Source organism: Danio rerio, chromosome 20 (genome assembly GCF_052040795.2).
Source record: "Danio rerio strain M-AB ecotype USA chromosome 20, GRCz13ab, whole genome shotgun sequence".
In the NCBI taxonomy this organism is placed as follows: Eukaryota; Metazoa; Chordata; class Actinopteri; order Cypriniformes; family Danionidae; genus Danio; species Danio rerio.
The window spans coordinates 30,980,516-30,997,194 of NC_141040.1; the positions used below are offsets into that span (position 1 = coordinate 30,980,516).

At 34.8% G+C, this 16,679-nt stretch overlaps 3 protein-coding genes across 5 annotated transcripts in view; 1 reads left to right on the forward strand and 2 right to left on the reverse strand.

Moving 5' to 3' along the window:
* itpk1a (inositol-tetrakisphosphate 1-kinase a) overlaps positions 1–10,571 on the reverse strand; it is a 37,066-nt gene extending 26,495 nt beyond the window's left edge. Inside the window, exons 1-3 of one of the 3 annotated variants that reach the window (XM_087296545.1) lie at positions 10,232–10,370; positions 9,990–10,093; positions 5,077–5,101 (exon numbers count right to left, since the gene is read on the reverse strand). In XM_087296545.1, coding sequence (XP_087152671.1) covers positions 5,077–5,101; positions 9,990–10,084 — 120 coding nt within the window. In that variant the 5' untranslated portion in view covers positions 10,085–10,093; positions 10,232–10,370. 3 annotated transcript variants of the gene reach the window in all.
* A 1,392-nt stretch (positions 10,572–11,963) lies between these two features.
* Positions 11,964–15,277, forward strand: lyset (lysosomal enzyme trafficking factor). Its single transcript, NM_001033746.2, is given in 2 exon segments — positions 11,964–12,067; positions 13,433–15,277. A coding segment is annotated over 1 exon segment (429 nt). The 5' UTR covers positions 11,964–12,067; positions 13,433–13,447; the 3' UTR covers positions 13,877–15,277.
* A 54-nt stretch (positions 15,278–15,331) lies between these two features.
* si:dkeyp-55f12.3 lies at positions 15,332–16,639 on the reverse strand. Its single transcript, NM_001025552.2, is given in 2 exon segments — positions 15,332–15,735; positions 16,426–16,639. Coding segments are annotated over 2 exon segments (309 nt in total). The 5' UTR covers positions 16,622–16,639; the 3' UTR covers positions 15,332–15,622.
* Between the last annotated feature and the right edge of the window lie 40 nt (positions 16,640–16,679).

Consider the following 16,679-nt stretch of genomic DNA (forward strand, 5'->3'; position numbering starts at 1 on the left):
ATTTAATAATCGCATTATCTTAATCATATTAATGACACTCCCTCTTTCTAAACTGATCAGCCTGTGGACTGATTGCTATACAGACCATATAAAAGCTATGACTGGGTGCAGCTTGTCTATTGTATAATACATAAACAGGTCAAAGTCCATCTTTTACTCTCTTAGGTATCCACACCCTACATTCTGTGGAGTGCAAAGAAGCATTTGTTATGCATCTCGGGAGTGAAGTAAAGCCCTCTGTGTGTCACTCACTCAGACAGCTTCAATGATAAGCGTCTGAATCATCGTGAAAGAGCAGAATGAGGGAACAGACCTTGGTTTAGTCGGCCAGCCTTCACATGCAAGTCCCAAAACAAAACAAGGTGACTCTGTTCCCAGAATTCTCTTCAAAACTAACACAGTTTCCATAGCAAAACAGAAAAGAAGGGTGTTTGTCCATAAACACACATCAGTTAACAGTTTGACCAATGATATGCATTGAATTCTGCATAGCTTGTAAGCAAATCTACAACTCATTTCCACTGCAACCAATTGGTTTGTTTTAAGAGGGGCTTTACGTATCTCAGGTCCACCTTGGTTCCTCTTTAACTTAACGCAATATAAACATAGCTGACAAGGGCATGTCCTGCTGGAATGTGCAAATACTGTCTTTATATGCCCACTGAAAACATTACCACAAAGAGCCAGTCATTTACTCCAAAATAAAGCATTTTCCCTAGTCACTAGATTCAGTGGGTTCAAAAAGTCAGAGATCACTTGAAAATGTTTTTATTTAGAATTTCAATTGTTTGTTTTTATAATGTAATACTTTTTGTGTATAAAATCTTTCTAGTTTTTTATTGTTGAAAATTAAAATGTAATTCACAACTAAACATAAATGTATGTTAAATTACCTCTTTATTATTTCACATCCCCCCAAAAAGGCTTTAATAAATCATTCACATTTAGAACTGGGGTTAGGTAAAAATATTTACCCTGTGGTAAATTTTTTTTTAATAAAAATAAATGCACCTAGTGCTCTTAAACCTTATTATGTTGCAGAATTATGCCAACATTGTGTGTAGTGTAAAAACAATGCTTATTAAAATTTTGTATGGCCCATAATGATGTGTTTTAGACAGTTATGGAAACACTGTGTTGTTTATGAATAGGGTTGAGCAGTATACTGGTACTGTAAATACATACCTGTCTGTAATTATTGTTTTAAATGGTAAAATATCAAGATTTTGCTCATTTCGGTATAAGCTGTGACGACTGTGTTCGAGTCCGGAGGAAAAACAATTCTAGAAAGCAGGTAAGACAAAAGCCAAACAAGTAAATAACAGGGTGAGAATGTGGTAAAATCTGAAAATGTGGTACAAATCAGGCTGCCGCGAGGGCTTTTCTTTTTCTGGATTGCTTTTGAAAATAAAGTCAGTTGGGTTTAGGAAAGAGGGTAGGCGCTGGTCAATCAGTGCTTTTTAAAACACTATCGGGTGGGTTTATGGAAGGAGGTCGGTGGCGGAATCAGTCGGTTGGTCAGCGGCCCTTTGGTGGGTTTACGTGAGAACAGCAGGTGTGAATGGCGCTCGTGAGAGAAATTTGAGATCTGAAAAAGCATACACAGCGGCCTATGGTGGATTCACAAAAACAAAAACTGCAAAAAAGTAGCTCCTGGGATATATTTGGCACTCTCTAGAAATGTATATAGAGGTACGTAATCAATAATATATCATAAATGTTTCTTCTCCATTTGACATCCCGTTTTTGTAAAAAATTAAAAATAAAATAGAAGCTAAAGAAATCTTCCACATGTGTGATTGAGAATTGGAGTTAGTAATACTTTTTAACTGTGGTAAAAAAAATATATATATATATGCACCTGGTGCTTTTTAACCTTACTATGTTGCCAATTTCTGCCAATATTGTGTAGAGTGAAACAATGCTTAATAAAATCGTGTGTGCCTCATATTCATGTGCTTGAATATACTTGTCTGTAATTATTGTTTTAAATGGTACAATATAATGATTTAGCTGGTAAAAGCTGCTGTTCTGATGTACAAAGAAATTTAGGCAGAAGGATTTCAAGAATTTTGAATATTGCAAAAATCACAGTGGCTCACTGGCTCACTGTCGCCTCACAGTAAGAATGTCGCTTGTTTTAGTCCTAGCTGGGCAGGTTGGCATTTTTATGTTTGCATGTTCTCCCTGTGTTCACGTTACCTCCGGAAGCTCCGTTTTCCCCCACTGTCCAAAGACATGCGCTATAGGGGAATTGAATAAACTCAACTGGCTGTAGTGTATGAGCGTGTGGATGAGTGTGTATGGGGTTTTTCCAGCACTGGGTTGCAGTTAGAAGGGTATCCGCAGTGTAAAACTGTGTAAAATACAGAATAGTTGGTGGTTCAATCTGCTGTGTTGACTAATCCAAAGAAAAATAAATGAATAATTGGTCTGTGTGTGAACAAAATTGCACGCTTCATTACTACACATACATTAAGGCATGAGTGAAACTTGACTTCATCCCCATAGCTGTCTGACAAGCGTTTTACAATTTTATCTGATAAAAACATCATCCTGTCATGTACATACAGGTACTAAAACAATAAAAACTTAAAAACTGAATGTAACAGAATAATATGAGTAATAACAAGGATATAACAAAGGAGCGGTATTATAGGGAGTATAACAAAAATATATTCTGATATTGTTACATTGAGTTTCGGCTGAGCTACTATGCACCATGTTATACAATCTTGTCATATTGGGCACAGAGAGATATTCCTTATGCCTTAATGCAACAGCAGAGTACCATGCAGTGTTCTTAATAATATTGTTTTCAATTTGGTTATTATTTGATTCTGGTTATTTGTCTACTATGGTATTAAATTAGTATTAATATACTGGTGCATTTGTTTCTTGAGAGAACGATCTTCGAAAATGCATCAGTTGGGGTGAAGAAAGGAACTAAAAAGTCAACAAACTTTGTAGCACGTTATGTCTATTTATAATATATTCAGGGCACCTATATGTAAACAGGTTATGTACTGTGCTCATCCAGTCAGGGAATGGCTGGTGACGTCAACCTAGAGTTTAAGAATGTACCATGTGAAACGCTAGTATATAAAAACCCAGGATTAATTGTTAATTAAACATGGATTTTGGTTATAATTTTTATTGTTATAATTAAAACACTAAGTTCTAATGACTGTCATATCTCTGTGAGTCATGTGTCTAATGATTTATCATTGCCAATGTGAGACAGAGAGAAGGTGGCACAAATGACAGAATAATTTAATAAATAACCCCAACGCTGTTAACTCTCCATCCTTGAGCAAACATAGCATGATGATATGGCCTAATTAGAGAAAACAGTTGATACATTAGCAATGTACATTAGCACTATTTCCATCCAATGAGTAAAAGAGGACAAAATCGTCACTTTCTGATAAGCTGGTGGCAAATATCAAAAAGAAAAATTGTTTGCTGGTTGAGAGAAGCTACTGTGGGCCTTTTTTCTAAAAATAATAAATTACTTGTGCCTCAGAAGATGAAGACAAAATGCAATGCAATCATCCTTTGGAGGCGAAGCCGTTTAGAAAGTTCTGGGAAGTAATAATATGAAACCACTTTGATGATGAACTTTGGTTAAGGCATTTTAGAATGATCAAAACAACATTTCAGATGTTCGATCCGCTGATTTGTACATTGATGCTATCTTATCTTCCCCATTTTTTCCCAATAGCATGATGTGCTAAAACAAAATCGCATGACTTTTTGATGCGCATGCTGGAATCTATGTGTTTCCATCATAGTTTATTCACATTTTTTTCTTATCAAATAGAACTTTTATCAAACTCAGTTGAGCACATACGCTATTTTATGTGCATTTTCAAAATGTATGAACATCTTGGCGTTTCCATTACGCACTTTTCATGTGATTTTTCAAATTGCCCATAAAATATGGCTATTGTTCATAAGCACTAAAAAGGGCATTCAATTGTTGTTGGGAACCAGCTAAACTAAGAACATCTGTATAAGACAAAAATGCAACACTCTCGATCATGCCAAAGCCAGGTGTTCCCTACTAAGACAAAATGTGCATGTTGCAGGTGAATCTATTTGCACTGTCATTGTTATCAGGAGGACAGATTGAGTTTAGCTTACTCTCCAAAAAACAAAACACCACCTTGACCGAAGCCAAGGATCTTAGATTAAGGAGAGACAAACACCAGACTTAAAGACCTCTGTGTTCAATGCTTTCCCACTGCACTAATGTCTTCAGCATGACCATATAGAATTACTTAATAAGCAGAAAAATAGCATACAGTAGAATCTATCAAGGCAAGGCTTCAGCTGATAAGCCATATTTGTGAACTGTATTTGCCAAGAAACGGCTAATCAGTGCAATTTTCATGCAATTTAGTGAGGGCAAACTTATGTTTTTGTTATGTTAGGCTATATTAGGCCTTGGCTGAGAACTGTTGTGGAAAAGATCTCTAAAAGCTGTTTTTACTGGCAGTTATTCAATGGAAATGATAAGTAAAACAAAAGCAGAAAAATTAACATTTTGCCACCATTTACTCAACCTTTACTTATTCAAAGCATATTTTCCAGTTTCTGTTGGGCACATGTTTATATTTTCTGTAGTTTTTTTCTATTATGGAGGTTAATGGGTCCCAGCAACCAGCTTTCTTCAAATTATATCATGTTCAACAGAAGAAAGAAATTCATAGAGGTTTCAGGGAGAATAAAAGATGAGGCAGTTTTGATTATTGGGTATTGCTTTAAGTAATGCATAATAATTATGCAATATGTAGAATTCCAACTGCATAAGCGACTAATTGTTGAGTTAATGCAATGTACGCAACAGCAACAGTACATAATAATCTGAGGGTCATATTTTATATGTAAGTACCCCCAGGCATAGCTTCATTTTCATTTAATAATGAAAGGGATGTTTGTAATGTTTGGAGCAGATGCTGACAAGCGTATTGTGATGATGTTGTGCCGCCGGCCTCCGACATCGTTGGAAAAATGTTTTGTGTCATGCAAAAGCCATAAAAAAAGAAAGAAAACTGTCATATGGTATCATACCTGAATCATCTCTATGCCTTGTTTTCTGGAAAAGAAGAGAAACAAACTATGAATATTTTATATTAATTCCATGTGATGAACAATTATAGTGTTGTTGATACTTTACGAAGGGAACAAATATGAAAATAAAGGGGAGTTGTGTCACCTAAAACAATACCTTTTTAAACTTCAGTCTCTCACACGAAAAAGCAAAACAAAGCTGATACTCAAAATAAACACATTCCTTTTTTTAAATAAGTGTTAACAGGTTATGTAATGAATAGTGTGATTATTATTGTGCTTATTGTAGGTAAACAAAAAAGACACTGAAAAGAACTATAATCAACTGACTGACAAGGTTGTGAATTAATGAATGTATGTGGGAGTTTATCAGTATTGCTGAGTAAGACACTTGTTTTTAAACCCTCTTTCTGAACTATGTGAAAATAACTTTCATCAAAAGCCATATATGACAGCCAGTAGCATAACAAATGCTGAACGTGTTCCACAAGCTCAGGTAAAATCCCTCTGCAAACCGGTTATTTGCAGACTAAAGCACGTTTACAAAAAAAAAAGAGAGAGATCACATTACAGTGACTCTGAAACACCTAGCGTCCTCTCAGAAATGTAATTTAGCCCACGCACAAAACGTCTTCCACACAGGTACACATTTAAGGCATGTTCATGCGCCTCCCTCTGCAAACAGAGCATTTACAGCTTTACAGCCATACTCGCAACACTGCAATGTAGAATCCAATGGCCTATACACACCAAACAATTTACTCCTAAGTGGTTATGAAATGAAAAATTTGGTTATACCTGAGATTTTAATATGTAAGAGGTCATTGCACCGAAGAAATATCCTGTAAGTATCAGATCTGAAATCAACCTTGTTGCTGATATAAGAGCTTTTAAATGACCCGAGGTGAGGAAAACACCAGATCCTGGAATGTGCCTATCTATGATGTCATAAGTGGGTAAAACACTGCTTCCACCCAAGAATGCCTGATACTTTAGCTCTGACCACTAATTTGTGCATGACAAATTTGAATCGAGCCACAGAGGTGCAATAAACAAGCCTGGTTGTGGATAAACAAACACAAACACACATACACACACCCACCCACACACACACACACACACACACACACAGTCAAAATGAGAAAGAGATCTATAAGAAATCTATTTTTCTACTATTATCTAAGATTTTATTTATTTATAACCATGTTGAAATAAGTTTTTTTATGTTCTATACACAATTTCTCATTCATTATAAATTAACATGAGTTGGCTATATGAATTTATTGATTTCTGAAGAGCACAGATGAATAGAGACACACAGGATCCATTACAATCAGATTAAAAGACTTTAAAGCAACAAATGTTTTCAGAGGTTTAATTTTAATACAACGGCATCCTAAACACATCATCATTTGAGATCTGTGAAATAATATTATTTCAACATGTTATTCAATGAAATGAACACAACAAAAAAGGTCTGCGTGAATATGCTTTAATATATAACCTTAAAGCAAATATACGCAACTTTCTCTTGTGGCTCCCCTTGTGGTTGATAAGCGCAATCGCCTGTTACCAACAATGCAGATCTCACTGTTCTGCTCACAGGCATTTCTATTTATGACCATGGTTCCACTGACTGGGGATGGCCAGGGCTGTGTATATTGGGTCACTCATTCAAAGTTGCATGTGTGATTTTAGGAGACTTCTTCTAGTTAAATTCAGAACTTAAAAGTTAATTGTAAATTTTTCCACAAATATAATTTTAGAGACATTATTTTAAGGTCAAAAACTTACTTATAGTGCTGCTATAAAAATTATATTTAACAAGTATTGTAGGTTATATTTTCTGTAATCCACATTTAAAGAGCCTCACACACACACACACACACACACACACACACACACACATACACACATACACACACACACACACACACACACACACACACACACACACACACACACACACATACACACATACACACACACACACACACACACACACACACACACACACACACACACACATATATTTATAGTTTAAATTAATAAGGTTAAATTATTGTATGATACTCTCACTCATATCTGCAATATCAAAATTGACTAATATTTTGAGTTTAAAGATAAAGTCTGTAAGCTTGTCTGTGACTTGCATTAATGTCATTAAAAACTTGACATTGCAGCCTGATCACATTCAATAACTAAAAGCTATAAATTAAAAGGAGAACTAACTTAAGAATGATTTATTGGAATGTCAATTTTCATGCTAGTTTAATTTGTAGTGAAAGCAAACTATTTACAAGGGTTGTGTGTCATGTCAATTTGACCACACCAACACGTTTAATTCCTCACATAAACTGGTTGGAGAGTCGAAAGCTAGTTTGCTATGCAGAACAGTTATCCAATCATACTTCCAATGCATCATTACGAATCGGCCATAAAATCTCAAAACCAGAAAGACCTCATTATTAGTTATGGATTTGAAAAGTTTTGGAAATAAAAAAGCATGCAAACATCATAAGAGGACCTCAGATAAAAAAAAGAATAATAATAAATACAGTTCATGATGCCTTGAAGCAACAGTCATGGTCTTGCTGCTGACTCTTAGGAATGCATGGAGCCTAACAGAGATATGCAAGCAATGTTACTCCTAAAACTGTGGTATTAAGGACTAACTGCTTCCTGGTGCTTCTCCAGGTAAATTATAAACTTTGTTCAGGTCTTCGTCATTTTATGGCTTAAAATTCTACAGATGCTTTTATGAGCATTTAATTATGAGGCCAGTGTTGTAGGTTATACTTTATATAAGCACAATTCAGAGGCAGGGACTCCCCAGTAGCCAGATTAATTATGCTGACAAAAGGATATCAATGTTTTTATGATTTAAAACTTTATATCATTAATGCAATTACGGTTAGTTCATTTTAATTCTAAACTGCATTGCATTTACGTAGTGGTTGTGGATAGGTTATTTTTTACATTATGTAGAGATAACTCGTCTGAATAATGTAAATAATTAAAGTTTTGTCATGAGGGAATTCTAGAACAAAGATGATGGTGAGAAATTATGAAAAAGCTTTTTTTTTTATTTAGTGGTTACTTTAAAGGGATTGAGACTACACTGACCACACTGACCACCAAGAGGACATGAAGAGGTAGGCATTATAAATAATGTCTCCTATATCCTAAAGCACTTCTATAAGCCCCACTTTCTACAGTTGTCTTATTATACAGTAGAATTCAATATAAACTCTGTACTTTAAACTCTATTATCATTTATCCTATAGACAGCAACAAATAGCTAAATTAAACTTTTAATTTTGCTAATATTAAATGACCAGCTGTTTTAACATTTGTTCCCTATCAAACAAACTGGCTTGTTTTTATTTGATATGTTTTGTAATTTATTGGTAAGCAATTCAAAAAAATAGTTTCGATAGTAAAATGCTACTGTCAACAACTCATTAGATTCTAGCACTTTAAAATCATTAAAATAGGTTCAAATAACTACAATACTATAAAATTGCAGTGGGCTATATGCACAGCAAGTGTTTTTCAGCCAATGATAAACCTCCACTGAAAACTTTTTTGACTACTTTCAATTTAATAAGGTTCCTTTTATGGCATCGACGTTGTTATGTAATTACAATACATTCAGTAAAATAGACTTTAGCATTCATTTAGTTGTTAAAGAGTAAAAAGAGATGATTTAACGTTTAAACGTTATCATTAGCAGCAGGCTAGTGCAAAAAACTCCATTGAAAATACTGGGGTAAAATTAATTTGGGGTAAATACTGGGTTAAAATTAATTTGGGGTAAATACTGGGGTAAAATTAATTTGGGGTAAATACTGGGGTAAAATTGATTTCATTAATTTGAAGACATGGTGCGGAAAAATATTTTAAAGCAGTGCTTTTTGTTTGGTCTGATACCCACTTTATATTGTATATCAGCCAGACAGTCAAGATCACAGTTTTTTTTTTTTTTTTTTTGATCTGATCTTAAACACAGCGATTTTGTATGGGATGACAATTAACTAAAAGCCTTGGGGCTGGCTGACTAAAATTAAAAGTCTGTGTGCATATACCCCATTATGCCAAATAACTCCAACTGTACTAAGCAACAATGAACTATTCCATTGTTATATTTATGTATAGTTGCCTATATGGTAAAACATCAGATCTCAACTACTCAGTTTGACAAGTATCATGTCTAAATGAAATGCAGTTAAAATGTTTTTAAACATTATTACATTTCGACAAGCAATATGGCAAGCAAAAGCTATTACAAAAAAAAAAACACACCACCCAGTTAGGGAAAGAAAATTTAGTTAAAACTGGAATAGACAGTTGTGCTCCTTAAAAGAATTCAGCCAAAAATGTTAATTATATACAGTATACCCTTCAGTTGTTCCGAACCTGTTTGAGTTTTTTTCTTTTGCTAAAAAAAAAAGCTAAGAACCTGCAATCATTGGCTTCTACTCTACTGTTTTTTTTTTTTTTTTTTTGCTATGGAAGTCAATTCTTACAGGTTTTCAGGCTTCTTCTAAATATCTTTTAAAATAAAGAATGAACCCTTTTGAAACACTTAGGGATGAGTAAATGCTGGGTACATTTTAATATTGAAGTGAAAATTATATAAATTAACCAAGCTTTTAAAAAATGCTGCTGTAGTTAAACTATGGTAACATCACAAACCGTACTATAGAAATCTGTAACAATGCAATAATGGTAATTTATGCACTAACAAACATGGTTACTACACTTGTATTACAATAACACCACAGTTAATATTAGTAAGAAGCTTATAAATGAAATATTAAACATGATTAATAGCTAAAATCCTGGCAACAATTGGAAAACATATCAATCTAAAGTCAAATGTAGGCTGATTGTGAGCGTTTTTTACACACCTGCACAAATCCACGAAGGTTTGGAAATTGAGTTTTTTAATCTTCTTCTCACTGAGCCAGTATCCAACTCGCTTTCCTTTCACGAACGTCTGCATCTCTAAATACAGATAGATACAGATAGAGAGTAAATAAAGCAGTTTGGTTAATACGTATTGTAAAGTACATGAAGAGAGTACTTAAGAATAAGTTGGTGGTTATGTTAAAAAATACTGACGACTTCATGAAAGCGAGAATGAATTTACCTGACAGAATGAATGTACTGAATCAATGTGAAGTTGCGAGTCTCTCCTTTACGTCTCGTAAAGTCCAAGTTACAGGTTTAGACTGTCATCAATGGTCCATCCAGTATTGCTAGTGTCCTCCAGAAAGCGTGTCTCTCTGTCTAAATAGTTGTTCAATTTTATGACAACTTCGTCACATTATTTATATGACAGCAACACGTATCGACATAACAAACACATCATGGCAGAAGGCAGTCTGAGAGCGGCGCGGGTGCCCCTTGCCTAACTGAGATCTCAACGCTTATATGCCCAAATGGTCTGTCCATTACTCGCCCATGCTGTCGATTATCAATGTAATGTTGATTGGCCACTTGGACAGCAACGAAACTTATTTGCCAAGACACACCCTTTCAGAGGCGGGACGTTAACTGCGGGATGTTAGCTAGAGGCAACGTTCATTCATTAATTCATTCATTCTATTGTGTCGTGCCAAAGTTGAAATGTTTCACAGGAACTATGTAAATGAAAGTAAGTGTAGACTTGTGATTGGACGTAATTAGTTTTTTATTATAAACAACTTCTTTTATTGTGTTAATAAAACATTATACAGGCACATGGAGGGATCAATGACTGGGATGGATGCATGGGGCAGACGAATTGCTCCATTCAAGAATAAGCTAGAGTGACAACATTCATACTATATATTCTCAGTTAGACCCTCCTTCAATCTGAGAGAAATCATCCATTTCAAGTGCTTCAGTATAAAACTCATTTTTAGGTAAAATGGTAATTTTTTAATGTTCAGAAAATTTCTCATACTGTCTAATCTGTTTTCATGAAACATTATTCATTTGTATAATTGAAACCACAGTTTTCTTAGCTTTAAGTTAAGTTACCAAGCAAAGCTATTGTATCTCCCTAACAGACAGTTTAATCAGGATTGACAGAATTGGGACAGTTACAGCATGTTTTTATTACAATTCATTCTACTGGCATGTGCAGTTTTAATTGTATCACAGTTTTGGTGTAATTTTTTTTAAATTAATAATTACTTCATTAAATTCAAATGTCAAAGAAATAGCTGAATAAAGGTTCACTCTTGGTTTTCAGTAAAATATATATTTATTTATTCTCTATTAGGGCTAGGCCGATAAACGATAAAATTGATGTCAATAACAATATTCTGGACTTTTTTTTACTCTATATTGATATAAGAGCCAATCACACAGCTGTAATGTGCAACAATGGGTATCTAAAACTGTGTTGATATTACAGATCTAAGTTACTCTAATTAGTTACCTCAAATTTTTATGGCTTCAGTCATTGATGTATTAGCCTACTCCTTTAAATCTGAAACCATTGACAAAAAATATCAAAATATATATGGTTATCATTCAATATGGAAAATAATTAGCGAAACTGCATTTTTGCCATATCAACCAGACCTATCATAAACTGTGTTGTAAGTCTGTTTTTATACAGATAAACCAATCAGGACAAGTCATGATCCATAATATACCAGTGCTATTATATGACACAACACAAATTCAATTGCAAGCAAAATAAAAAATGGGGGTAAATTTTAAAATCATTGTCCAAGGCAGTGTAATACTATACAGTAGTGGAGCGTTTATTGCAGTCTATAGTTTGTACCACAGACATGCTCACGAGGGCGGTAAAGTCCTTTGCTAGGTTAATCATAAAGTCCTCGAAGATTCATGGGAACTTCCCGGATGTAGACATTCCAGGAAGTGAGTCCTATGACAACAACCCTGTGACAAACTGACGCTGTGTGCTTTGGCTTGAGGAACAAATTTTCTAGGAAACCGAGCAAAATGGATTGATCGTGTAATTACAGTAAGTAACAATGAGTGAAAACCATGTGCTAATCTATAGGACGGAGGCGTGTCGAGGTTTAATGACACACCAGTGCTGGTTAACAGCTTTGAGAAATCTCCAGATGGTGTGTGTGTGTGTTTGCGAGGTTATTGAGCTGGAAACACTTCCTCTTTGGAATATTTTTTCCAAATGTTTCCTGCTAGATTGTATTAATTAGTCTAGAAACTTGTTTCGTACAACTTTTAGGAAAGCTGTTTTTAATGTGCAATTAATTGTTCACCATTCGAGTTTCTGTTTACTTGTAGATTCAGTGAAAATTGTTTTCATTTTTATGTCCTGAAACCATTGATCACATGACTTCTATTCATACTGGGGCAAAATTGGTTTTATATTTGCACGTTCAAACTTTCTCCCTAATATTATACTTTTAGAAAAGTATTCTTTGCAAATTCTAAACAGGAAACTCATATTAGCAGCCAGAGACTATCAAATTACATCATTGTGCACAGCCAAGTAAATATTGCTGATTAACGTTAGGGATGCTTCGATAAGGATTTTTGCAGCCGATATTTAGTCCTAATTCCTTGTTATGGTGATCCGCCGATACGGAGTACAGATTCTAATGCTTTAAGCTTTTTAATAAGTATGATTCCTCTAAGTATGAACTTAATGAAAATAAATGAAGGATGCTGCATATAATACCTTAAACAATTCTCTTATAACTATTTAGGTATGAACATGTCATGGCCAGAAGCAGATTTACAGAAAATAATTCATTCATTCATTTTACTTCGGCTTATTCCCGTATTTGTCAGGGGTCGCCACAGCAGAATGTACCACCACAAAAATTAGTAATAAAAATGACAAACAATGCATTTTGGAAACACTGCAAATGATGAAAGGAGAATTCAACGTCTCAATCATGAAAAAGTTTGGAGCGGATATTTGATGCATAACAAGTTAAAATGCAGATCTAGAAAATCGAATACATCTTTACAATGAACAGAGGTCGCACCGCATCTCTGTGTATTTTAGTTGCTGTTAAAAGATCGCATCAGGCACCTCCTGTTGTGGCTGCTGTAGGCCATGCATAATATATAGGAGTGCATGTGCATCTACCTCTGCTTGTAAAGTCATAAACAAACCCCCTGCGATCAACTCTTGAGTAACTGGCAATTGCAGATCGAGTCATGAAATGTGATTATCTTTGGCCGATCGATCGGAGCATCCCTAGAGCTAATGCTGTTTTTGAAGTCATACTTCTATGCTATTTCTGACCGACTATTCAAAGGAAACAATATAGGAACTGTGTCACAAGTTATCACTGCACGAATATGTGATATAAAACCAACTTTACCTCAGATTTGTCTTTGTTTTTCCCAGGGAAGAGCATGGAGAATGATGAATTTCCGTCAGCGGATGGGGTGGATTGGTGTCGGACTGTACTTGCTGGCCAGTGTCGCTGCAGTGTATTACATATTTGAGATCAGCCAAACATACAACCGACTTGCATTGGCACAAGTGGAAAAAACATCTGGAGCGCAGGCAAAATGGCCAGGAGACGCTTCATCCTCTTCCCCTTCTTCAACCTCATGGATAGTAACTCTGAAAACGAGACTTCTCCTCTTGCCCTTCTGGGTTTGGGCCACCATTTTCCTCCTTCCCTATCTGCAGGTGTTTCTCTTTCTCTACTCCTGCACAAGAGCGGATCCCAAGACTGTAGGATACTGTATTCTGCCCATCTGCCTTGCTGTCCTCTGCAACCGTCACCAAACTTTCACAAAGGCCTCCAATCAGATCAGCAGACTGCAGCTGATTGACACCTGAAGATGTGGGATCAGATCTTGGTGCCATGTAGTTTGGTGACTTTGGGGTTGAACGATACAAAAGTGCATTCAATAATTGTTTATTTTTTTCAGTCCTGACTTCTTTTTCTTTCTTTTTTTTGGTTATAGGAGTTAAATGAGGACTATATTTAGGACTTTTCTGTGTTTTTTCTTTACAAATGAATTGTTCCACACCAGTTTTTATTGTGTATTTTTAGCACTACAGACTACAGGCTTGTGATGTTTCATACTGCATCCTTTCAAGTCAAATGATGTAAGTGGTCTGCATTTTCATTGATTAGATTTATTAAAGAGGATCCACAAGTGTTTTCCATGTCAGCACAGTGTAAGGTACTTTTTAGATGTTTAATTTACGTTGAAATAAAATGACTTTTATAATTTAAATTAAATTTGATAAATGAAGTCCAAGTCGCCTAAATGGAGTCTGTTAAGCCATGGTCTAAGCTTTGGAGAATATTGTTGGGACCGCATGCAGAACTCTGATGCTAAACTACTTGAATTACACTTTTAATTGTGAGTGGACTGACTAGAAATCAATATGAATAAAGATGTGTCAATGTATACAAGTATATATGTTTCCATAGCATGAGGCCAATGGATTTGTAGTGTCACTTTAATGCTTCAGTTGTTGTTTGTTTCAACTCCAGCAGACATTTTGTTATTGGAAAATATGAGAACTAGTTCCACTAACAGGATGTGTTTTCATTTCTTTAAACCAGTGTCTGATTTGTATTGATTATAAAATGCACTCAAGGAAGGAAAAATGTCAAATAAGGAAACATTTGTATTAAGAACAATCAATCTATGATGAATGCATTTGAATAACAGTATTTCTGTACGATCAAATATGATTTTCTGTCAGCTCTTGAAAGTATTTTTATGCAATTCTGTTTGACAAACACTAATTATGTTTCACCATAGTGATAATTGAGTGTCCTCAGAGAAAATACATAAGTGTGTTTTGCAAAGCAAGTTCTTGACATTCATTGTTTGTTCGTAAAAGTAGTGCACTCAATCTCATGTCTTATTGTGGAGGGATATCAGTATAATTTGATAGCGTGAATTATCTTATCTTTATTAGAAATGCAAATGGTTCTTTAAAGTTGTTGGGTGTGGTAGAGTTTAACACAAGATTCAAGCTTTATATAAGCCTGTACCACAGATGTTTTAAATGGTTTCTTTGTGGAAATATTGGGTCATATTTGGATTATTCATTCATTTGTTAAAATGTTGAGTTTTTTTTACTCAAAGGGCTTGTCTGTGAATTTTTAATGATGTTTATTGAGTATTTGTTAATAACTTTCCATTGCAATCTCAAAACACTGTGGTTTGAAACAACTCTGGATTCTGATGAAATCAATAAAGAAATGTGCCGAGTGTATTCTTTTTAAACTGTTACACTGATTTCTCAATCAGAAACGCAGACATTTGATTGGACGGTTTGAATCCAGTTTATTGCACAATGATTTTATTATTGTGTGCTGAAGTTCTGATAACTGCTGTCAATGTTTAACTTTTTACAACAGGACAAAAAAATGCAACGATGAAATTGTTTCCCTTTTGGAGGGACCTAAATTTATGTAAAATAACTTACAGAATGGAAACAAAATAAGGCAAAATCTCAACACTGTCTTGAAGTCACTAGCGGATAAAAGTAGATTTTTTAAGGAGAAGGGCAACATTAACTCTGTATGCAAAAAGGCCTGATTAATGTGAGTTCTGCTTATCATGAACGTAAAGTTTTCATCTTCTTGCTTGGAGGTTCTGAGCTTGACTTGGTGATGGTGGTGGTTTTTGTGGCACTGCCATCATCATCATCGCTGTCCTCTTCCTCATCATCTTTAACATGAGATTAAGGGGACAAAAGTTACAAATCACAACAAATCGTATCACTTTAAATGTAATAAAGTATTTTTACTTTTTAACTACTAAATTTGAGATCATGTGGCTTTGCTATGATTTTTAGTGTAAGCACTTACAATACTAAAAATAGTACATTCCCGAGTATTACATATCTACACTGTAAAACAAAAAGTGACGATAACTCAAACCATTTAAGTTCAAAAACTAATCCTAATGAGCGCTGTGAACTTAATCCATTTGAGTAAATGAAGCAATTTGAGCACAGTAAAACCCAATACATGAAGATAACTCAAACCAACTGAATATTGTAAAATCCAAGTTAATGCAACTCGTTTAAGGAAACTGAAACAAACCATTTGAGTTAAAAACCTAATCTATATGAGTACTGTGAACTTACTCTATCTAACTTTCAGTCAATTTTGAGTTAACTACACTCATTTTATTTTATAAGGTTGACTTGGGTTTTACAGTGTATTATAATAAGATATACTTGCTAAATATGTGAAGTAAATATGTCAGCACTTAGATATATTTTTAGTAAATGACAGATGACATCAAAACTCTCTGTCATATTTAATCACATGTTAGGGGACACTTTTAACCAATTTATTAGTTATGGTTGCTTGACTTTTACGTATTTTGGTTGGTTTTATTTCAGCTTCTTACCATTAACACTCTCTCTGTCATTTCCCGTTGAGCCTTTTTCTTGTTCAACGAGTGTCGTTAAGGCTTCTGAAATGTCGCCATTTATTTTCTTAATGCCACTTATTATTGATTTCAAATTGCCATCCACTTGTGCTGTAAACTGGTTCGTCTGTCCATCTCTGTGTTTCAGCTCTCCCTTCAGCTCGCACGCTGCCATGTTGAACGAACACAATGTAACCAGGTTGCCAGATTTCACAAGAAAAACACGCAGTTTA